This window comes from Meleagris gallopavo, chromosome 28 (assembly GCF_905368555.1).
Source record: "Meleagris gallopavo chromosome 28, MGAL_WU_HG_1.1, whole genome shotgun sequence".
Classification (NCBI taxonomy): domain Eukaryota; kingdom Metazoa; phylum Chordata; class Aves; order Galliformes; family Phasianidae; genus Meleagris; species Meleagris gallopavo.
In genome coordinates, this window is record NC_139431.1 from 3,314,163 (window position 1) to 3,337,616 (window position 23,454).

Consider the following 23,454-nt stretch of genomic DNA (forward strand, 5'->3'; position numbering starts at 1 on the left):
CTGAGCATCGTGGCTGTTACCTGTTTATGGCTGAGATGTGACGTGAAAGGGCCTCAAGGCTTGAAACAAAAGCAGAGAAGCTTCTGGATACCCATGGATATGATTTAAGCTGGGCGTTGGGCCACTGTTGACAACAGGCTCGGTATTTAGATAAATGGGCTTGCTTTGCAGGCTAAACCTATAAGCTCTAGCTTGCTGATTTCAATCGCTGCTTTCAGAGGATGGGGTAGTTACAGCTAGTCGTCTTATGTAATTTGGCACCCAGGGATTTCAAACTGGCTGAACTGGTGGAAAATTCCTCTTTCATAACACCCAGGAAAGCAAGCGGTGAGGAAGGGGGCTCCTGGTTGCTTTGTTCCTTCCCCTGAGCTGTATTAGGTGATGCAGCAAACACTGACCCACTCCAGAAAAACTGAAATCTCTCTTTAAAAATCAAAATAAAAACAAAACAGAAAGTCTTTTCTCCCTGTCAGTAACTGTTAAATATCAACAACAACGAAAGCATATTCCATGAAGGTTCATTGCGGTTGGGAAAAAAACAACAACAACCCGAACCCATGTTTTTTAAATGTCAGCCAGCTCCAGATTTAACCTTATTGTTTCTCTCCCTCCTGAAGTTCCCAACCCCATCCCCTGCTGGGACTGAGTCATGCTCTGTCGCTGAGCTCCCAGCTCTGCTCTGCTCACCGTTTCTGGCCGTTCTGTTCCACGCTCTGAATGAAGCTCACTAACCCACCTCCAAAATTTAGGGTGTCAGCTGAGAAACAGAACATTTCAAAGCTGACTCCCATGCTCTGTAGAAAATCAATTATTATAACAGCCCTGTTATTGACGGCTGTGTGGGCTGTCTTTCTCATGGGTGAGATGATGACATAAATCTGGGACTGAGCATTCTCTTCGTCACCGCTTTCCCTCTTGGCAGTGCTGTGGCTGCTTCCTGTGCCTCTGGGAGCGACGGCAGCTCTGAAACAGGCTGTTTCCAACGTGCCTCAATCAGCTATCTGCGTCCCTACTCTCCCTTCCTTGTGGCTGAAGCCCCTCTCAGCATCTCCATAGTTACCTCTGCATCCGCCTGCAGTCGTAGCCGTGTGTGCGCAACCATCTCACGAGGAGCTCTGTGCTCTGGAGTAACCTTCCTCCGTCTATTTCCTCTTGTCAACTTCCATCTGAGAAGATATGGCTTTTCCCTTGCCCCACGTCCCTTTCTTTGCTGCTACTGGCTGTGTGATGGAACGCTTTAATTCACCCACCAGGCAGTGTGTCCTCTCCTCTGCCTCGCCTCATTTGTACGTCCGCTTTTTGACAGCCAAAGTTGCAGCTTTCAGTCCCATGCTGCAGTTATATGTGAGAGCTGCTCTGCAGTATGGTTTTGCTCAGGTAGCCCTTTTCTTGCCTAAATTGGGGGCTTCGGTTCTTCTCTCAAAACGTATTGCTTGTGGGATGAAATGAGAAGGCTTTCTCAAGAGTACAGTGCATGTTCTCGTGGGATCAGAGGGCACCAGATAATAAACAAAATGAATCGGATGGACTGAGAAACTACAGTCCTCAAAAGCATTTTGACTGCAGATCCGAAACCAAGCGCTGTGATTTCTCATGTTTTGTATTCCTAGAAGAAGGTGGCTGCAGTTTCAGCCCCACGGAATGCCCTGCTAAAGCCAGGCTGATCCCTCCGAGATCATCGGCCGTTCCAGTGTCTGGGCTCGATTTGCAAATCTCTTAAAGAATAAACACACCTCGGAAAGGGTTTTCCACAGTGCTTTAACCTTTACATTGCTTCTTCTCCCTCTGCACAAATGTGAGGAGCGTATTTCATCGTGCAAGAGGCCCCTGCTGGGAACTCTTGTGGTGGCCTGGTTTGATTTTGTTCTTACCCCAAGGCAGGTGGAGTTTGCTCAAGGCAGATGACCCTTACTGGACTTCTGACAGTTTCAGAGTCCAGAACATTGCAGCAAACCTTGGGAGAGTCACGTGCCCTTCTGGGATGCTGCTGCACCAAGCTCTCTGGCCATCTTTATTCTTCTCACAGCTGTACTTTTGGCAATCTTTCAGCCACGCACTTCTTTACTATCCCGCTCAGGTGGGAGTAACACTGTCATTTGGGGTTGTTAATTGCACAGTCTCTAACTTGTTAGCAGTAAACTGTTTGGGTTTTCTTATTGCTGGTAAAGAGCAGCATGTCCTGCAGCTGCTCCTGGCTGCTCTGCCCTCTCTGTCTGTCTGGGGTAGAGAGGGACGAGGAGCCATCCTCAGGCCAGCACCAGGCACACACTGCAAGCTGAGTGCAGCGAGGGAGGCACCAGCACTACCTGAATTACAAAGTCATTCAATTGTCAAGCCTGTTAAGTGTCAAATTCTCCTTTAAAACCAGAGGCTGTGACATTCGGTGAAGAACGGCATCACTTCAATGTCAGGAAGGTCTATTCTTAGCACGTCAGTGAAAAAGGGGAAAAAAAAGTCTTTGGGGGAAGAAAAAACCAACACAATTTTATCAAAGTGAACCTTGTCAGACATGATCAATTTGTCTCCCATTCAGAGTGACCTGGTCCTTGCTGCCTGCCAGGGAACAAACCTTGATGACATAGCACAAAAAATTAAGATTGCCAGATCTCCCCGTAATTAATTTTCTTGCAGTGCAGGTTTGGCAAGGAATAATTTACCTCCGAGCTGACTAAATCACTGCTGGTGGTGGCTTTGTTTTGCTCTCTGCTCTTCACCCTTTCTTTTCAAGGAACCTTTCTCCTTGGCTGCTGTAACAGCCACCCCCGGCCCCTTACTCACACCCCAGCCTTCAGCTCTCAGCATCCCCCTCCAACTGGACACTCTTGCAATACTTTTGCCTCAATTATTTCTCACTGGACAACTTCATCTGAGCTCATGCCAACAGCAGAATGATCCGTAGCCTGGGCAGCCTTCAGACTCACTTGTCACAGCTACGATTCTTGGAATCAGTGCTTTGGAAGAAGTTCAGTTTATAATAATAACGTAATCTAACCCTCAATTAAAGGAGAAAAAGAATTTATTTAGCACGCTAGGAACTTAGGAAAGATGTCTGTGCTACTTCTTCAAAGCTGCGTGTCCTCAGCTCTGCTTATAACGAGCTGGGGGATGTATTCAAGGACTGAGAAAGCGCAGTGAGCTGTATCCAGCCGTCCTGAAAAAGCCACGTAAATGTCTTTGTGACTTTAATTAGATGGGGACAGAGTTCTAACTATTACTAAACTTCTATTCCCAAAGAAGAAATTTAATCACTGCAGGTTGATGCTGGAACAAGGCTGTTACCAAAGCAGATTCTGCTCTCGCCTGTGTACGTCCTGACCATCCCCAGAGGGACGGCCGTCCGCCTGCTGCTGGCTTGTTGGCTCTCTTTAGTATTCATGCAGTGGAGTTCATGTGAGAATTAGTCACACTTCTGACTTGAGAAAACTTTCTCAGCCCAGAAATTAATCTGATATCAGGGGAATTAGAAATTCAAATGGGGGGAATTATGCACTGCTTGTCAATATGGTGGACCTTATAAAAGCTGCAGTCAATCATATCGGCATCAGCCTTGGTGATACGCTTCCTTGCCATCGCTTGGAACGTGGTCCAAGGAATAAAGGAAAAAGTGAACTGGGACACAACTGAGCACTGATCTGGACTTGTTTTTGGAGCTGCTTTGCAATGTCATCCCTGGTTGTGTACATGGCTGTCTGCCATGTGCCCGGCGCAGCTGCTTACCTTCTGTGCCCGGCGCTTGTCGGCACGCTGGTTCTGGTGGTAGATGCGGCTGAAATTGGAGACGATGACGGGAACGGGCAGAGCGATGACCAGCACCCCGCTCAGCGAGCAGATGGAGCCGAAGATCTTCCCAGCAATGGTCTTGGGCACCATGTCACCGTAGCTGAGGGGAAACACACACAAGAGAGGTTCCCCCTTCAGACCCGTGCAATGGCTCCCAAAGCCTTTTCAGGTACTGCGAGCAGCAATGTGAGCATCCAGACAGCAAAGCTTAGACAAGTAACAAATCCCACACGCTGTTGATCCAGCAGTGGCCTCGCATCGTGCTTTGATGATGACTTGAGTGAAACCGATGGAGGGCACTGCCTGCAGAATGGATGTGAGCTGCTGAGCACAACTCACTCGCAGCCCTGCTCTGTTAGCACCCACCTCCCCGTGTAAATGAACCCTAACAACGCTGTGTGTCTGCTTGGGACCAGGCTCATATATTTTCGTTCCCTTGTATCAAGCTGCAAATGAGGACTGATTTACACTTCTGTTTCTGAACGCCCCAGTTCCCTTGCATTTAGAAAGGGAAGGTTCATTCAAAGCCTGAATTCGGGAATAGATGAATTCTCAGGAATAAATCCAAGTGAAAAATGTTCAAACTTCTGTACAGAGTCTGACCCAGCAATCTTTTCATTAACTGTTGTAACTTGTATGTTAAATACTACCAGCAGAATCAGAGATACAATAGCCCTTTTTGCGCAGATGGAAGATCGTGCTGGCTTAGGTTCTTTGGATTGCACAGAACAAATCACTGCTCTGCTAAGTGCTTTTTTTTTTTTTTTCTCCAGTTTGTGGCTTTTATTTTGCAAATTACAAAAATTCTCTGCAGGAGTTTTATACTTAAGCTTTGATATCAGCTCTAAGTAGAGAAAGCCAATGTGCTTTGTAAAAAGTAATTGGTAAAAGGCAATTGGGGTTTTGAATTCCGATTTACAGTTTGGCCTGACACAATCCATGTGGCATCCCAGCTGATGGAACCTCTTAATTGTGACCAACTGCACCTCACAGCCCAGCTCCTGATAGCCAGGTGGGCATCAGAGGTTGGCAGTACAGATGTTGCTGCCCTGAGCTCAGCCAGTGCAATGGAAATCTCCATTGGAGGCTCATTCTCCTCTGCAATTAGCCCTCTACGAAGGACTTCAAAGCTCTTGTCTGCAAATGGCTGATGGGCAAATGGAAACCCATTCAGAAAGTGGAGGTGCGTTCTGATCACGTAGCAAAAAGCTCCCGTGGAGCTGATGCCCCTAGAGCATGGCAGGAGCACGATTCTCACAGACACTGACTGAATTCACTGGCCTTGTCAATTCAGAACCCTTCAGCGAGCCGTTTAGTAGGTGTTTTATTTTAAGAAAAAAAATAGTTTGGCACTGAAGTGGCCACATGCAAACCACTGGAGTGCATGAGTTCCCACAGTACCTCTGTGGCTCAGGTCAGGCTGTGCTGCAGGAAGCTGCAGGCACTGCTGAAGTTCTGTAGCAAACAGGAAAACGGTGCTAGAAGGAAAGGCTGGGCCCTTCGAGTGGCAACGAGAGGCTTCTCTCTGCTATCAGATGGCGTTTGGGATTTCTTTGGGATATTTTGGTGTTTGATGGAGCAAATATTGAAAAGTAAAGTGATTTATAGCTGGGGCTTTATTTTTCAGACATCAGTCGTGAAAGCTTAATTGTTCCAAGCAGAATCCTTCTGCATTCACCTGCACTCACTGCACTAAAACCCCTCGCAATACCACAAATCAATAAGGTGCTATTTATGTCTGTTAACTTTCTAGCTGCTGCTGCTTTATGCCAAGATAGTTTTGAAGCTCTTGCCAAGTGACAAGGTCTTCTACCTCATTTAACACTGTTCTAAAAAAATCTTTCTCTATTTTTCCTGCTGCCCCTTAACACAATAGGGCTGAAAATTAATCATATGCCTCAAACATGATCTTGGTGACCTGGAGTACTGAGAGAAAGCCCTTCAGTGCATTTGTACAAAGTATAATGATCAGCGTTTGGCTCTCAGTCTCGTTCAGTTTTGTCCTTACACCCAGGCTGAGTTTCCTCATTACTTGTGACTTCAGAGCAGATGCTTTAAACACCCTCAGGGAAGATCTGGGAATACGGAGAAGGATTTTTCTGGGAGGCTGCAGAACTTTGTTTGCAAAACCATTATGAGAGATACGGTGATGAGAAATCTGGCACTGGTTGGAGCAGGTGGCACAGGCGTGGGAGTGAGAATTTGTCCTCCCAGTGCCGACTCCTCTGCATCTGCTGCAGAATTACCTGCAGAGGGATCACTGTTGGCCATGGGGCTCCGGGCTGTATGGGGGTCTCTGGGCTGTATGGGGGTCTCTGGGCTGTATGGGGCACATTGCAGCAGTGTTCTCTGGCTTTGCTGGGCTACTGACCTACAAGGGAGGTGTCAGCGACAATGGGACACGTCCTAGCTCTGTGATCAGAGTGCAGTGCTGCTGTGCTTTGGTGAGCTGGGCCATTTTTAGATGACCTATTCTTAAAAAGAAAAATTCATTCAGACCTTCAAGGTTTCTGGGTTAGCTCCAGGTGTGCATTCCTTTCAGCACTGTTGCCATGCTGGGCTTAGAATTCATGCATTACTCTGACATCTGCAGGGCAATTTTTTTCTTTTCTTTGTGTTTTCTCCTTGCTATAAGGGAGGAGGAACAAGGTGGAATACAAAGCTGTGGCAGTGTGCAGACCTGAAGTGCATTTGATGAGTGCTGCCAGGGGTGGCTCAGGGCTGGCACAGCAACTGCATTCTGTCTCATCTTGCTGAGGAAGGTGTGTGTGTGAACATCAGTGCTGCAGATGTGAGGCCTGCCTTTAACATGGGCTGGGATGGGGCTTGGATGGAATCAGTAGCTTGCTGTCTTTCTACTCCTGCTCATATTGATATACATATGGCTTCTGCATTGTTAATTATTGACTGACAATTTGTTTTTGTCCTGAATGGTGCACAGTACTAATAGCACAGGGCATCTTTATAACAGAGACAGTGCCAAATAATCTCATGTATTGGATTTCAGTTAGCACTAATTGAGCATTTTTAAACCCAAACTTTATTTTCAATGGAATGAAAGAACCCAACTTTCCCATTTTTTTGTTTAGTACGTGGCAACTTGTCACCTAAAAAAATTCTACAGAAAGTGCGTTTTAAGTAATTCATCAATAAGCTCATTAGAGCAATAAGAAGATAGAAGAGCAAGGTAATGATTAACATTCAGGGGGTCTAACAGGGTGCTCGAGCCGTTAATGCAAACAACAGAGGCCACAAATTTGATAGATTTTCCTGTGACCTTACGTAAATCATTTCAGCTTTTTGGACCTCAGTTCCCCATTGCTGAAATGGCATTTGGTCGCCAGCTCTGCCCTCTGGGTTGGGTGAGGTTGTAAATGCCCCGAGCCCTGAGGGCACCCAGCAGAACCCCAAGTGCTGCTGCGTTATCAGTGTTAATAATGCAAGGCATTGCAGAGAAAGCTGGAGGCAACAGCTTGCACATGGCTGTGGGCACATCCAGAGATAAATGCCGAGAATTGGCTAGGTTAGAAGTGGAACATGCCTAGAGGTAAACATATTTTCTGTTTATTTTGCCAGAAATGCAGTTGGATGGCAGCAGATTGGCCAGCTTGCAGCTGCTGAATTGGTCGTTCTGCTCACTGCCTGTGCTGTGCTGCACCTGCGGCCGTGTGCTGCTGCTCACAGAGGTGTGTGACCCACAGGTGCTCTGCAACTTCAGCGTGGTTACCCCATGTTTAATATGGCAAGGCTGCCTCTCCTTCCCAGGAAGCTCTGTGAGCACTGAGGCTCTCACCCACAGGTCCGCGTGGTGTAAAATTCAAGTAAAGCCTCCCAGCAAACAAACAAGAAGCAAAGCATTAGGAAAGCACTTCTAAGTGCTCAGTCTGTAGGCTGGAAAAGGCTGTGAGTATAGAGCATCAATATTTTATTTATTTGTTTTGGGACGTCTTTGTTCTTGGAGTATAAAAGGGGTTATATGGCATGCACTCTAATTAGCAGCTATTAGCCCTGGCAGCGTAATGTGCTGCTGTTTTTCTCTCTGTCAATGAAGAAAATGTTTTCAAATAGAGGTCACTGCTTCTGAGCTCTGGTTTTAGCAGCAGAGGTGTCTGGATGCTGCTTAGCTCCTCCAGCTGGAGACAGCAATAAATAAGGTGCTGAACAGCTCATCAAATGACTCACTCTAAAAATAGACTCTCAGCAGCATTTCTGGTGATCTCTTCTCTCTGTGCAACGCTCACAGCCCTACAAATAGGGATTTGTAGTAACAAACAGCACTGTGGGGACAGTGAAGGAGCTTTGCAGAGGATGCTCTTTTCCAGCAGCCCTCTATTATGCCAACTTTCCAGGCAGTGTGGATATCAGGCATGTGCCTGGGGAGGGCCTTCATGTTCATAAAATATTATTATTGTACAGTTATTGTTTCTGCTGGTTCCTGTGATGTAGAGGAGATAAGAGTGCAATTGCTGTTTGGTAAGCCTGTATCCCAACACCTCTCTTGGCAAAGCAGCCAATGCTGCTTCACATCATTTTGCCTCATACCACCATTAACAGCTCTCTGAGAGTTTCTTTCTCTCCAAGCTTTTGCCCAGTGCTGTAAGGTCAAAAAGGCAGTTTCCCTCAAGCTCTTACCTTCTGCTTTTAGGAAAATAAGGACAGAATAACAATGCAATGTTTTGCATTGTGGAAATGATTTGGAACGCCTTTTACATGAGAGAATAAAGTATGGAATTGGCGTGTAGCTTCCCAGGTACTGTAAGTAAATCATTCTGCCCTTCTTTGATTTGCACAAAGGGGAAAAAATGTCTAAAATTCAGCCAGAAAGTCTCAGTTGCATTGTGAGGCTGTGTGTGTTGCATTTGACAGCTCAGAGGAGCTGATGTCCCTCTGTTTAATAGGTACAAATCCAAGGTAATTATGCTAATGTTTCTTTGAACCTCCAGTGAAATAATGATCGTGTCACTTCCAATGATGCAATGAAAACAAAAGCAAGTATTATTCATTCCTTCCCTGTTTTTGCACATGACAAATGAACAGGAGTTTAAAAGCTACAACGCAGGACTGGTGCCAGTCAGATCTTCCCTTTAGGGTTCCATTCCCTCTTCCTCTGCCCCGTTCTTGGTTTCATGTGCCCTGCTGGATGTAGCCCACCAAACCCAGAGCTCTTAGAGCTCACATGTGCCACGTTCCTCCCCAGCAGTGTTTATCCTGTCACCTATTCCAGATCTCTAAAGGTGCTATTGCCATTTTCAGCGTATACCTTCAGAGCTGTCTCGAACAAGTGCTGTATGATTAATTAGTTAATATTGGCACGATATTTTCAAAACGTAGAGTTGTTTTGAAATCGTTTTGTGGACGCAGACCATGGGGTGTCAGTGAGGACAGCGTGGTACATCTCATGTCAGCTTTTCCAGCCTCCTACACCCAGGCAGGGTGCGATGCACTGCTGAGCACCTGAGCAGCCAACATGCGAGGACTGTGAGCAGGCTGTCGAGTGACAGACTGGAATGGCAGTCTGCTGTGTCTGGGGAAGTGCAGAGTGATTTCATGCTAGGCTTCTCTTACATTAAATATACTTATTTTCTGCCTTGTTTTGAGCTGGGCAGCTCCCCAGCTGGGTATTCAACTTCTGTGATATTTGGCTTGTTTTTTTACACTACTGCTTTCTTTTTCTCTAGCATATTTTAGTTGTTAATGTTTACACGGATGCTCTCATCCTCCCTGGATATCCTGCTGAAATTACATCCAACAGCCAAGCTGTGAGGGGCTGTGTTCTGTAGATGCCTATCAGCGCTAAGGACAGGAGCTTATCTGCAGCACTCAGGCTGGTTTGGGCTTTGTGAAGAGTTGTGGTCAGCATTTGCTTAGTGGGGGGCTCTGACATAGTGCTGATTGATAACTGTTGATGCTGTTAAGCCCTTTTCTCATTCTAATGAAAGTGAACGTGCAATGAAATGAGAAGACGGGGCATCTCAAACTGAGAGGGATTCTTTACAGTGCCAGAAGCTGTTTTGTAGGAATGTACTGGTTCAAGATAACTGTGGGGGAACTTGCTAGAGTCAAGAAAGGACTGGTCAGTGGCAGTTCTATCAGCACGCTGAGACTGTGTGCATACTTCAGACTGAAAATAATTGCTTTGAGGAGTTGCAAGTTCTGCTGCTTCTCTACCAGTAGCAGTTAGGAAGAAGGGCAGGTTGTTCCCTAATGGCTTGCACGGGGGGATTTCTGCTCCTGGGCAGCCCACACCAACCCTCCTCAAAGCCATAGTGAGGCCTTAGGTGTTAGTTGTAGCCTGCCCACTGCTGTACTTGCTCCAGAACTATGACCCAACTGTGGAGGTCTTTGGTAGCATCTGGTGGCATAAGCCTGTTCCTTACAACAGCAGCGTTCCCTGCCTAAAGCAACAGGAATGTTTATGTAGACTCAGGAATAAACTGAGTCAGTTATTGAATACACAGAGTGTTAAGAATACTTAATATATGCACACACTGGTTCCATTTATTCTCCTTGGCTTGGATCGACTTCTCAGCCTGTAGGCTGTTAAAACAGATGGTCTGAATTTGGGTAACATTCAGACCTTGAGTTTAAGCTAAAACCAGAATTCCACTGGCAAGGAAAGTAGGTCAGAAAGCTAAAGCCCCTACTCCTAAATTGATGAAAGGCTTCTAATCGAGTGTTCTCTATTACCATTCATTAAAAAGAGCAGGGGAAGGAATGTCAGAGACCTTAGGAGAAAGGGCTGCAATGAGAGCACAAGCACCCACTCCTGCAAGGACCCTGCGCCCACCACTGCCTTCTGCTGAGCTGGGGCAGCTGCAGCACAGACATTTCTACACAGGGCCTGAGCGGCTGCATCTCCTGCCTTGGCTGCAGGGGTGCTGGGAAAGCTGCTTTGCATATCCCCTATTAGCACTTTCATGCTAATAATGTCTTCCATGCTATTTCTGTCACCCACCTGACTCAGGTTCTGTAACTTCATTGCCTCTGCAAATCGGGCCTTGCACCATACCTGAGACTTCCTGGCAGCAATTTCTTTGCTCTTTCAAACATGTGCCAGCTGTTAAAAACCCCTTCATTGTAGCCAGCAGGGATTATTCACAGCAAATGGGGAATGTGTTCCAGCTAATGCAGTGGCCCCAGTTCAGCACATTGCTTCAGCCCTTGCTTAATATTAAGCACATAATTATTTCCTGTTCACTGCAAAGATGATACCACAGTTGTTCAGATACCTTTTGAAATGTTACTAAGATGAATTTGTTCTTTGCGCTTTGCAAATCCGAGCTGTCACTACTCCTCTCTTTCCCTCCAGAATATTGCTGGAAATTGCATTCTCTGAATGGAGAAGTGCTTGCATCTCTGCCCTGCCTTCTTAGACCTAATGGCAGAGAGCTTCTGTTGGCTCTCCTCAATGACAGACCTGGGGCTCTTTGGCTGTCATTATCACAGCAGAAGGTGACAGGAGTAGGAAGTGAAGCCTGGAACTTCCCATTGGCCTGTGCAACTCAGAGCTCATGCAGGGTGGTTGTCTACTCCTTAACAGGAACAGCACTTTGCTGTGTCATTACATCTTATCAAAGAAGATATGCTTTATATATATATAAATGCTTTTTTTTTTTTTTTTTTTTTGGTATGATATCTCGCTTTTCTGTACAGCCACCTCATGGAACCTAAATAGCTGCTCCACAAAAAGGAACACTAAATCTGCTGATTTAACAGTTTTAGAGAAAAGAAGGAATTGACTTTGGTATAGGGAGATCTGTATTTCCCATTGCAGAAAATGCCCCCAGTCTTAACCTCCACACCTCACTGTCAGTAATGGATGTTCTCTTGGCTCTGTTCCCTTTGGTTCTCACAAAGCCAGAAGTGAACTCAGTTTTCTTTTTCCTCAAGCACCAGCAAGCAGCCAGGCTGTCCCCTGTGCTTCTGATCCTCCACTCTGTGTCGGTACTGAGGATGGAGGCAGGATGACCCAAGAGCCCCCACAGAGCTTCGTGTGGCTGCTGGGTGCTGCTGCTGGTTGTCTTGTGACAGTGGGGACTTTTTGTCATATGTGAACAATAAAAAACCCTTGGGTTCTTTCTTTCCTGATAACACATCCACCCCTGGCTGTGTATCTCCATACAGAAGATTTTTCCCTGATGGGGGAGGTATGATGTTATATCTACAGACTCCTGTTGCCTTGGTAATTCAAGCTTTTCACCCTGAAACTAACAGATAGCTCTTCTTTGGTCAATATTTAATTTAATTTAAATTCTAATGTAGGGACTCAAACTTAGCAATGAGAATCAGGCCGTGCAGCAGTGCAGGGCTCCCCTTGGCCCTGAGAGCACACAGCAGCAGGCGGTGCCTGTGATGGGGCTTTGCACCTTTTCTATTTATGGATTTCTTTTCATGCCACAGGTGCTGCAGGAGGCCTGCAGTGCTGCTCGGGGTGCTGTGAGCATGGGAGGATGGCAGCATGCTGAGCAGAGTTACTGGGAGCACATCCAGTTATGATACAGCACTGTGATTGTCTTCCTGGTATGCTGATCGTTTGCAATTTGTCTGCAGATGAGCAGAGGTGTATTTTATCCAGCAGAGAAGTAAGGGCATTTAAATAATGTGGAACATCAGCTTTGCAGGCACCCATTACTGAATGATCCCTTCACCTTGGATTTTCTTACTGTGACCCAAAGCAACACTTTGAACTTTTCTGTTCACGGAGCACAAAGGATGCTCAGGAAATAAAGGAGACTGAGTATGTCTGTGTGTGAGAAGCCCTGGGTGCAGCTGCGCGTGAGCAACTTGGTCAGAAGTGTTTTTTGTTTTAATGGAAAATAAAACATCCCAGATTAAGGTATTGTTTTTTTTTTTTTTTTCCTGACTATGTACGCTGAAAGCCTTTTAATTTACTTCATTCATTATTAACTCAAGAAGAATCCTCGTGTTACTGGGAGTGAAAACCTCATACAATTACCTGCTAGTAGAATCAATTCTTTTTTAGCACATGAAAACCCTCTGAAAAAGAAAGCTCACTGGAAATCTGCAGGCTGGAGTGAGTGGTTGGGGTGCTGTGCAATCAGACTTCTCTCATCGCCGGGCTGAAGGCAGAGTTCTTAACTCCGGTGTCAACTTCTAAGCAATGTTGGGTTTCTGCTTTCATGTTATCCTCGTCTGTTTCTTTTCTGTCTTTTTAAGCAGCTTGAGCGTCCATGCTGAGCCGTGTCACATTCAAAACGATACACATACTGTGCATTTTAATGAGCTGCTAACACTGATTATAGAAAAAGCAATCTCAGAGATATTTACCAAGTCAAAAAGGATGGGGGGGGGGGGGGGAGAGCCTATGGGGAATTAATTAGCTTTTTAAGAACTGGCTTTTTGAAAGCCTCAGCTTCTGGAACAGTAGAACTTGGAACTGGAAATAGTTTCAAAGGGTTGAAGGAGTGAGCAGGAGTGTGTTGTAGTGGAGAACTGCATATCCCAGCACTTTGCTGGTCAGTAAATGGACGCAGAACTGTTCCTACACCAAAACCTCCTGGGGGAAACAACGCCCTGCATTGCCCTCAACACCTGCAGGGTGAGCAGAGAGGGACCAGAGCCTCGTCCAGCTCCCTCCACTCTGCCTGTGACAGTGTGCTGTGACAGCTCTGTGTGCCGGGCACAACTGCAGCCCTGCACGTCCTTTGGAGTTAGGAGCCACAGGTTCTGTGCTGTGAGGGTTCCCGCAGCTTGGTTTGGGGTGCAGCACTCAGATTTGCCCATCCCAGCTCACCCTGCAGCAACGAGCGGCCAATGCTCTCCGTCTGGAGGCGGCTGTCTTTGTGTGGAGCTTCTCTTGCTGCAGCATTTGAAGCTTTGCCTCCGCGTGGAGGTGGCAGCTCATCAGCGCTGGCTAAAATAACAGACAGATGCACAGCCAACCTATTGCTCACAGTTCCTGCAGGATGGCTTTTTGGCTGCTTTTGTAAGAGTAAAGCTGTTTTAATTTTGATCCTCTCCTTACAAGTTTGGTTTCTTTAATTATATTTAAGCACCTAAGCTCCTCTTTAAATAACAGTCTGAAATATTTTATATTTAAGAATAGCTATGATTCTGTAAATTTGCATGGAATTACTCTTCTTGATCAAAAGTTCTGTTTCAACAGCCTAGCAATTATGATCAAATATTGAAGTGTATAAAGTAAGTTGGGTTTGTTGGAGAGGGAGACGTGCCCCAGGTGAAAGGTACATTCCGTGTCTAAAAGATAATGAGCTGTGTGCTTCTCTGTACATCCTATTAGCTCTGTAAAATATAGGCCTTAATAAACGCAATTCGACAAATACAAATTCTTAAAAATGATGCTGGGGAAAGTCAGATCATGGCGCAGGAAACTCAGATCATTTAAGCCAATGGAAAGTTTCATCAGAATGCTGGTGGGTTTTACACCGATCTCGTGGATGTTTCCCATTTCTGCAGATGTAAAATGCTGCGTGAGGGCTGGTTATCTACACACACGCTCCTGTCCATTCCAAATAAAAACTATCTAGTAACACAGCAGTTGTCATCAAATAGTGAGGTACGATTTCTAATCGTAATGCTTTTGGATCAGGCAAGCATTGTGAATGAGAGGCGTTTCAGGCTAGAAGAATGAGATGAGCATCAGAACGGCCGTGCTGCAGAGCACTGTAAGCTCAGCAGCAGTGCTCTCATAGTGCTCGAGCATAGCCTCTATGTCTCCTACTGCCCAGCTTCAGGTTTGATGCCTTCTCATCCCGACTCATAAGAGTTGGAAGCCAGATCTGGGAAGGCTGTCCCCAGAACCGGTGCCTAGCTCTTCTAAGCAGAGCTGGGGTGCTCCCCCTGCATTGCAGAAGGCTGCTGGTGTGGGTGTGCTGTATTCCACCTTCCTTGAGATACTTAATGACTCCTTCTCCACCCCCCCACCTCTTTTAATGCAAAGTGTGCTCCAGAAAGGGCTGTGATATGGTTGCAGAACCATTATGCTATCTCTATTCATCATGCTCTCGTTTGCTCCTGGGATGTGAAGAGCACCTGTGGCTAGCTAGGCTAGCTCTGTGCTTTACTGCAAGCTGGATGACTTCAGTGTTGCTTCCTCATAACAGTGTTCCTTCTACTTTCTTTTCTATGAATACATTTGGGTTCTTTGGAAGCCTTTAGGTCTCTTCCCCTCATTTTGTTACTCCGCAGTAAACAAAAATAACTGAAAAACCCCTTGAAATGTGGCAGGGCAGCAAAAAATGGCTGCAAAAGACAGTGAAAACAAAGAGCTTTTCCTTATGCTAGCTGCTCTTCTATCTTCTCCAAACGAGTGCCTTATTAAAAGAAAACTGATGAGCTTTAAACACCACATAGCAATCCAAAATCCATTCTATTGGTGCAGGATAAACGAATGAGAGAAAAAATCCTTGTGAAAAAATGCACACATAGGGACCCCATGCTGCTTCCAGGGCAGAAATGAGCCATGAGGAAACAGCATCTCCTCCAAGGGCGGGTGGTGCCCAGGTCTGTTCTGGTTGGGACACCTTTCCTCTTCTCTGTTCCTCTGGGTTAGTCTTCATTTGGAGGACCTGCAGTTCAGGCTCCAGGATCCATCTTTATCTGCATTTTAGAATATTTTATACATTTGCTCCTCTAAGAATGTGTTAATATTAATAATGCGTAGATAATTTTTCTGAGTAAGAAATCAAATTCACCTACATGCTGCCAGATCTACGCCTCCAGGGAAGTGTTCTGAGTCTAGAGCTGGCTGAATAATTCTGTTCTATTTCAGATTCCTCTTTCTTCAAAGGCAGACTAAGGGACCACGCTCCCAAATATCAGTTTCTCTTGAAATGTTTTGGATTTGTTAGAAAAAAACACATATATATATAAACCATAAATTTCTAACTGAAAGCAACAAAAGCCAATTGACAGCATAGGCTTATTTGTGGGTACTTCCATTTCCCTTGTCTGTATTTGGTTAAAACTGCTGCGGGTTTAATGTGATTTTTCTCCTAAATAGAACAAAAAAAAAACAAGAAGAAAAATAGCCCTGCATGAAGCTCCCTGTTATTTTCCTCACCACTGGAGTATTTTATCATTCTGAGCAAAAATTAACTGGAGCTGTCCAAGTTTGCCAGTGATTGATAGTGTCACCTTATATGTTACTAGTCAAAACTTGTTTTCTCCTTCTTCACTCCTCCGGGATTCAGGTGGGCTCATTGCCAAAGCACGACGTTCCCTGCTGTGCAATTTGCAAAGCCAGCTGCACCAGCCGTGCTGTCACATGGAGCAGCACATCAGGTTTGGGAAGAGGGATGTGGCTCTGGGCAGCCTGGTCTGGTGGTTGGCGACCCTGCACATAGCAGGGGGTTGTAATGAGATGATGATTGTGGTCCTTTTCAACCCAGGTCATTCTGATTCTATGACAGCAGCCTGAGCAGCGTTGTGTGTAGGGTTGTGCATTGCATGCTTTGCTTTAGCTCTGAGCTTCAGGATTGTGTTCTGATATATTTGCTGCAAGACCGTGTAGCGTGCACAATGTTCTCCCTCCCTAGCAATGCTCAAAAAGTTGACGTTGAACTTTTGGCTTCTCATCTCCCAGATGAGAAAGCAGAAGGCTTGCAATGAAAATGAACTTGCTAATGAAAATTATTAGCACACAGAGGCCCCAAAAGTCGCCAAAATCAAACCCTGCTTTGCTTCCTGAAATGTGTTTAAGTACTGCATGAATAACAGACTATAGGAATAAATCACTGTGGTCTGCATGCTGGGACAAAGCTGAAGAATGGTTCTTGTCTCTGCAGGTACCTTTAGCTTATATTTTATGCATTTGACCAGCCACATCTTTATGCCCTTACGTAAGTATTTCAGGAAAAACAGAAGCCTGGATTATCTGTTCTGTATTCTGTATACTACACAGTGAAATTTCCATATTACACTTTCCAACAGTGAATCTTTTGTCTAGTCCTAAATCTAGGACTAAATGTAAGCCCTCTGTCTGGCCCTTCCCATCGCTGTGTGCAGAGTAGGTAAATTCACAGCTTCCCTGTCAGCAGATGTTATTTCCTAATTCCCTTTCTGTCTTAGAAAACTTTTCTCCATTATTTGTACAATCAGAGATTCAAACCCACATCTTCTGGAGAAGTTCTCTTTCCTTTCTTCCCCAGATGAGCAGAGGTTTGTGATAGGCACACTGCATTTCCCCTCAGTTTCTATTTTCTCTAAGATGTTACAGGAAGATGCATACAGAGAAGCCTGTATTTCTGCCTTTCTGCCTGCAGTACCTTTTTCTTCTCATTGCCACCTTGAAAAGTTGAGCTTTTCCCTGTAGGTATCACACTTGGAATACTGAATCTGAGTTGATGCCTCACAGAAACACTCGACTATGAAATCATTCTCTTGTGCAATGACTGATTCGCTGCACTTCCTCCAGGTACAAACCACCTCAGATAGCATTATTTGCATTTATCTATGGGAGTGATACCAGCAGGCTCGTTTCCCAGGGTGATTTTGCAACAAACGAACAAACAAAACCAAGCCAAAACAAAACATAAAGGCTGCAAAACAAACAGGAGCCCGGATCTGCAGCGTGCATTTTCACTCCTGTCTTCCCCATAGGAAAAGGAGAGATGTCAGAACTCAAATGTCTCACAATATGTTCTGCAGAAGCAGTGCAGCGTGCCATTTGGATCTGTCAGCATTTTATATTGTGTCTGGCAATGAGGCTGCTGTACCTTTTCCTTGCAGATTAGTACGACAGCTGTAAGAACCATACACACTGATACAAGTTATGAACAGTTCCTACCAGGCTGGCTGAGGAATCAGGTAGGGGAAAAACATACACCATAACTTTGATTCTTTCTGGTGTTTTTGGTTGTTGGTTTTTTTTTTTTTTCTTTTTCTTGTACAAATGGGAAACAGACCAGATTTTGAACTCATTCCAATTTCGAAAAATCTCTGGCTTGACCTTTCTGCTGATTGAATTCAGAACACGGATTTCCTTTGACTTCTGCAAATTTTAAGCTACGCTTTGCTCCTTTTGTGTTCACCAGTTAGATAAGCCCTGCAAACCAAAACAGCAACAGTCCTCTCCTGCCCAGAGCAGGAGAATAAATACATCTCACATCTGAATGTTTCTTAGGAGTGCAGAGCCTTGCTTTCTTCTGACGAGGACAAGAGAGAGGAATGGAGGACATCATTCCTCAAACTGCTGGGATATGTGACTGCAAATACTGAATCACTGTAGCAGGAAATGCAGTTTTTAATATTCCTTCCCCTGCCCGCCCTGCTTACACGTGTGCTGGCATCTTGCTGTTGTTTAAAACGGAATGATTTCACGTTAGGAATGAACAGGCATTCTTTTATTTCAACGGCTCCAGCTCTTTCCTTGTGAAGTGAGCCCGATTCCCATCCTTACACTCAATGACTGTGCCTCAGATAATAACACTGCCTGCTGAAACCACGGCGAAACCTCCGTAGCCGTACATGTGAGTGCATTGGGTCTCAGGTTACCTCAGGAAACTGATGTTAAAATTCTGAATGGCTTTGCAGAGCTCACACACATCCTTACAGGGGCGATGCAGCTTGGTCCAGCCTTGTTTGGATTTATGGGTATGAACCAGTAAGGTTCTGCGATCCATCTTTTATTTATTTAGTGTAATTTTTGTCCTTTGACCAGGAAAATGTCCTGGTCCTTGTCTTTTCTCTGTCCTGTCTCATCTTTAATATCAGAATAAACAAAGTTCCTTGCCTTCCTAATGAAACAGGCTGCTTAAGCACTAAGCCCTGGTAATCCAATTTATGTTTTCATAACAGTAAATACAATATGAAGATATGCACAGCTTGCTCTTGATGTAAGCAATGAGATCATTACAGCGTCCCTAAATCCTTTTATTTTAAGATTTACTCAGTTGATAAATTTTACGTATTTGTTCTTTGTTTGTCATTTGTAGCATGGGCTTTTCCCCAAAGCCAGCTTCTCATATCTTCCACCACTCCAGTTTAAGCTTCTTTTTGCCTGAAGATTTATTGGCACGAGGGACATAGAGATGTCATCTACGGTATGTTAAAGCTGCAGGCAGATGCTCTGAGGGATGTGACTTTTGACCCTTCCTGTGACCTTGGACAGCCTGAGTAAGCTCTTTCCTCCACAGTTCCCCCGCCTAAAACTGGGGAGATATTATTTCTTTTCCTCTAATCCTCAGTATTTTCTCTTGCTCTTTATATAAGGGACTTTGCTGTTTGCACTGACGTGGTGTCCAGTGTGCAATTTCATAATCATTATTTACACTTCGATTAAACATTCATATCATTCAGTAGATGGCATTAATAATATCAAAATGTCATTTTATACAATATTTAAGATCAGAATTTCTTATTGGAAATCAATGAGAACTTCTTGCTGAAAATCAATGACCTGAATGTCCCTTGTTATGTAAGAAGTATCTATATTTATCAGTGCTGATAAAAGATGCTGTGCTGATCTCTGTGTTTATGGCTTATACAGAATTCTGTGATACTCTTCTCAGAGACAACCAGTTAGCTTTCGGTCTGTGCCAATGTCGCTCAGATTTAAGACAGAATTTGGAGACAAAAGGCTTGATCTCCCATTAACAGACCTCTCCCATGGGATACTTCGTCATTAGACTTCAGCCCTTACACAAGACACTCCGTTAACTAGAAAGGTTTGTTCCTCGTCAAGTCCTACATGGCTCAAGGTGACTGAGCAATTCCCTACTGGAGTGGATCTGTTCAGAATATAACTTTATCAGTTAGCCAGAGCTGGGTCAGGGAGAGAACCTCGATTCTATTCCTAGTCCTGCAATGACTTACCCTGCTGGAAATCATTTAACACCTCTCGCACCTCAGTTTATCCCAGATAAACTCAGAGACTGAGCTGGTATGTCAGGTGTTCAATGCCACTGAATGCAGAGGTCTATGTGAGTATCTCTTCGGTCTGTAATATAACTGCACACGTTGCGTATGATATAAAACATTTTTTCTTTCAAATCGCAGAGGGATGAGGGCTCTGTTTGATGAGTTTAAAATGTGGTGTTTGTCTTGAAGTTTTTATACATATACATACATATCCCATAGCTAATTTAGCCTGGGGTGTAATCAGTAAAAAATTGCACGGTAACCTCATCACCTTTAAGCATTCTAGTGGGAAAATATGCAGCACCAGCAGGATTTCAGATTAAAGATGTTAAAAAAACTCCTTTCATCTGTGCTTTCTTCCTCATTAAATGAGGAGTTTGCTCGTAAGTCTTTGCCAAATAAAAAAGGAGAAATAGGTAAAAGTTAATACTATACAATTAAGTCCCCTTGAATTTTCCCAGAAGGTTCACCTTAGCTTAATTTAATATCCCCTCCATTCTCCCAGGCCATCTGCTTGGCTGAGATGCAAAACAAATGTGTACAGTTGGATGTTATTTATCATGCAAGCCTTGGAGGTGACAAAAGCTTGCAGGAAAGGTTTGCTCACTGACCCAGCAAGGCAAGAGTTCCTTTAAGAAGCCCTTCACTGTGCAATAAAAGGCCCCTGTCTGTCCTAGAAGGCACCTGGAATGATGCAGCAAAGGCAGTGTTAGGGTGCCCAGCTCTGCTCTTGGCTGCTTTAGGCTCCATCAGGCTGTGCTTCGTGATGACATCTCCATGTCCTGAGGGCTCCTGAGCTGGGACACTGGGAATTCCCTGCCCCATCGCGGGCTGTCGCCAACCTAACTCCCTTACCAACAAACTTTTACCCATCACTCTTCCAGAAGGAGCGAAGGTCGATGAGGCTCAACCTGTCAGAGGTGTACAGGAGTGTGGCTTGCAGTAATGGAGCTGAAACCCTGACCTGTTCAGTGCTTGCTGCTGTCGATGCTTTTAGCACTGTTGGTGCTTTTTGGCAGTAGAGAAGTGCTGCTTTTGCACTCCTGTGAACCCAGGCTGTTGCTATGACCTCCTGCTCCTTTTTGGGCCTGGGCACATAACAGGGCAGGCTGGAGCACGGCCCGCTTTGCTGCAGGCCTTGCAGGGGAAGGGCAAGCTCTGTGCACAGCTCCATCCTGGGCAAACAGTGAAGTGCGTGCTCTCAAAGTAACAAAACTTCAAGTGGTTTATTTTTACTAAACACTCACATACGAAATCACTGTCTGGGAGCGGAGAGATTAAGCTAAATGTTGTGTAGATTCTGGGTATAGCCATATCTCTGGCCCACATCTGATGTGGAGTTTAATGTCTGCAGAGGTCTGAGCAGACATGGCATGATGCTTGCAGTTGTAGCAGCACTGCAGAAATGCAAAGATATCAGATCAGGCAGCTGCAAGGAAAGCTTGCTGCTCTCCTCTCCATTGCTTGGTGGGTTTAGTGTTACTCTCTGGTATTCAACATGAGACGTGGCTTAACAAGGATCAGTTATTTAATGAAGCAAAATATCAAGGAAATCTATTCTTTAGAGCCTGCTGTGATGTTTCAGTTCTCCAATTTACATCTGGGGGCAGAATAAGTCATTTGGAACTTCATAAGGTTTCTTCCATGGCTGTTTCAGACCTATAAGGTTCCTGAGTGTGTTGAAGGGCTGCTTTGACTCACAGTGACTCTGCAGCAATGTGGCATGTGGTCCTTACTCTTCATCTGCATTCTCACAGCACAGGGAATGTTCTGGATATCTGGGCTTTACTTGAGCCTCTAAACTGGAGCTAAACCCTCTAGAAATTGCTATTACGTAAATGCAAAGAACAAAGGTGTTGTAAATAAAGGAGCTGTAAAATCTGTTTTTGCAGCTGCTGTGCTGCAAATGTGTGAAGTGTAAGGAATCTTTGAAAGATATCCCCAACTCTTAGTTTTTAAATTGATTAAGCTCTAGTGGTTTTTTTGTTTGTTTGTTTTTTGAGAACTTGATTGTTCTTCAAAGCCAACTGTGAAGAGTTGTGCAGTGACTGTGTACCAACAAGTAACTTCTGAAGTGCAAAAGTAGAAAGAATCAGATCCCATCACCAGAGATTTTGCAACCAAATACACACGATTCACGGAGCTGGAAGTATTTTCTATTGCTATTTTTGAATCTTTGACTTACTTTGAAAGAACTTTGTGCTTGTGTCATTTCATGTACACTGAGTTCTATCATTGCGTATCGTATCTAATGGGTTTTAGAGTTTGGGTTTTTTTTTTTAGAAATGCACCAGACTATTCCTACTGAAATATTCAGCGTAAGCACTCCTGTGACATAATATTTTTCCATAATCACAGCATAATTAACCACGGATAGAAATCAGAGGAGGATTTTTACAGTTATTCTGCAGATGCTGTGAAACAGTCTCTCTTAGACCCAGCAGCGTTTGATTCACCATCAGTCAAAGGCCTATTACTCAACATACTCATGGAACCAAAAATAATCATAATTCTTAAATCTGTATGGACAAGGCCAAGTGTTCTGGTAGAGTCCCTATGATAAAGTTAGAACTGTTATCCTCTGGACTGTGCTTGGTTGGGAATCAGGGATTTAGGAACCTGGCAGAGGAACCATTTTCCTACTTCATTGTGGCTTTCAAATTGTTATTAATAAAACATAGTGCTATGTCTCAATGCAGAGAGACCTTAGTCTTAGTACATGCCCTTCCCATTTATTATTTATGCAGGCATTTAACAGCTCTGACATATTTTAACAGAAGTGCCAGGCAGTTGTTTGCAAACCTGAATTAGCAACAAATAATATTTGATACTTTAAAAGATTCCCCCCCAATATTCTTTTTTACACATATGTAGAAATTATGTTGCCTGTGTTTTTTCTTGCATAACTTCAACAGCTTTTCCTCTTGCTTTATATTTTGAAGTTATAAATGCCATTTAAATCAGAAAGTATTAGTGTGCATGTCTATGGACAGATGCTAATTTAATTTATAAATGCAGCAGGGAGTGGGCAAAAGGTGAAGAAATTAATTGTGCCTTCTTATTAGCATATCAGAAGAGTTGACTGCCTCTCCTTGCCTGTTCTCTTCCCTGATGTGCTCACACAAATGCTAAGGATGCTGCTCCTTCCCTGGGAGCACCACCAGCCTCCTGCAGCTGGATGCAAGTTCAGTTAGATTTGATCCCTGTTTCCCAGGAGGGGAGTTAATCAACAGAAAGCAGCCCAGGTTCTCCTGAGAAATTTCCATAAGCAAAGATGTGGGCAAGCCAGCCAGCAAGGCTTATTGTAGAAGGTCACACCCCTGAGAGCCAATGAGGAAAGCTAACAACTTCAGGTTTTTGACTGACATCTCTGGTACCCTTGAAAACAATGACAAACCCCATGTTTTGTCCCTGTGAACGGTAAAAAATAAATAGGGTAAGACCCCAGGTTCCAGGAATGAAGTCAGGAAGCTCTATGAAGCATTTAAAGAAAAAAAGCATTGATCCTGCACCCATGAAGTAAAGGGATTTTTACGGTTGGCTTCGAGGAAAGTAAAAGCAAGTCTTTGAACTTGATTACTTCTAATTTTCACAGTGCTGTGCAAAAAATATCCGGCTCCTGCAGAAGGAAGTTCCTATTATCTGCAGGGAACCATCGGTGTGTGCCTTTCTGAAAGTCAAACAGCAAATCCAGACCCTAACCTCAACCTCCCAACCCATGAGGGGATGCACAGACCCCACACTGAGCATAAACGGATGTTCAGCTGCATATTCCAAACTGATGGGTTCATTCACAGGGTGAGCCTGGACCCCCTTTTCCAACTCGTTCTGATG

At 44.6% G+C, this 23,454-nt stretch overlaps 1 protein-coding gene across 1 annotated transcript in view; it reads right to left on the minus strand.

The window, feature by feature from the left end:
* KCND3 (potassium voltage-gated channel subfamily D member 3) overlaps positions 1 to 23,454 on the minus strand; it is an 88,640-nt gene that overhangs the window by 20,051 nt on the left and 45,135 nt on the right. Inside the window, exon 2 of the mRNA XM_085210152.1 lies at positions 3,718 to 3,880. Coding sequence (XP_085066278.1) covers positions 3,718 to 3,880 — 163 coding nt within the window. The remainder of the gene's footprint in view (positions 1 to 3,717; positions 3,881 to 23,454) is intronic.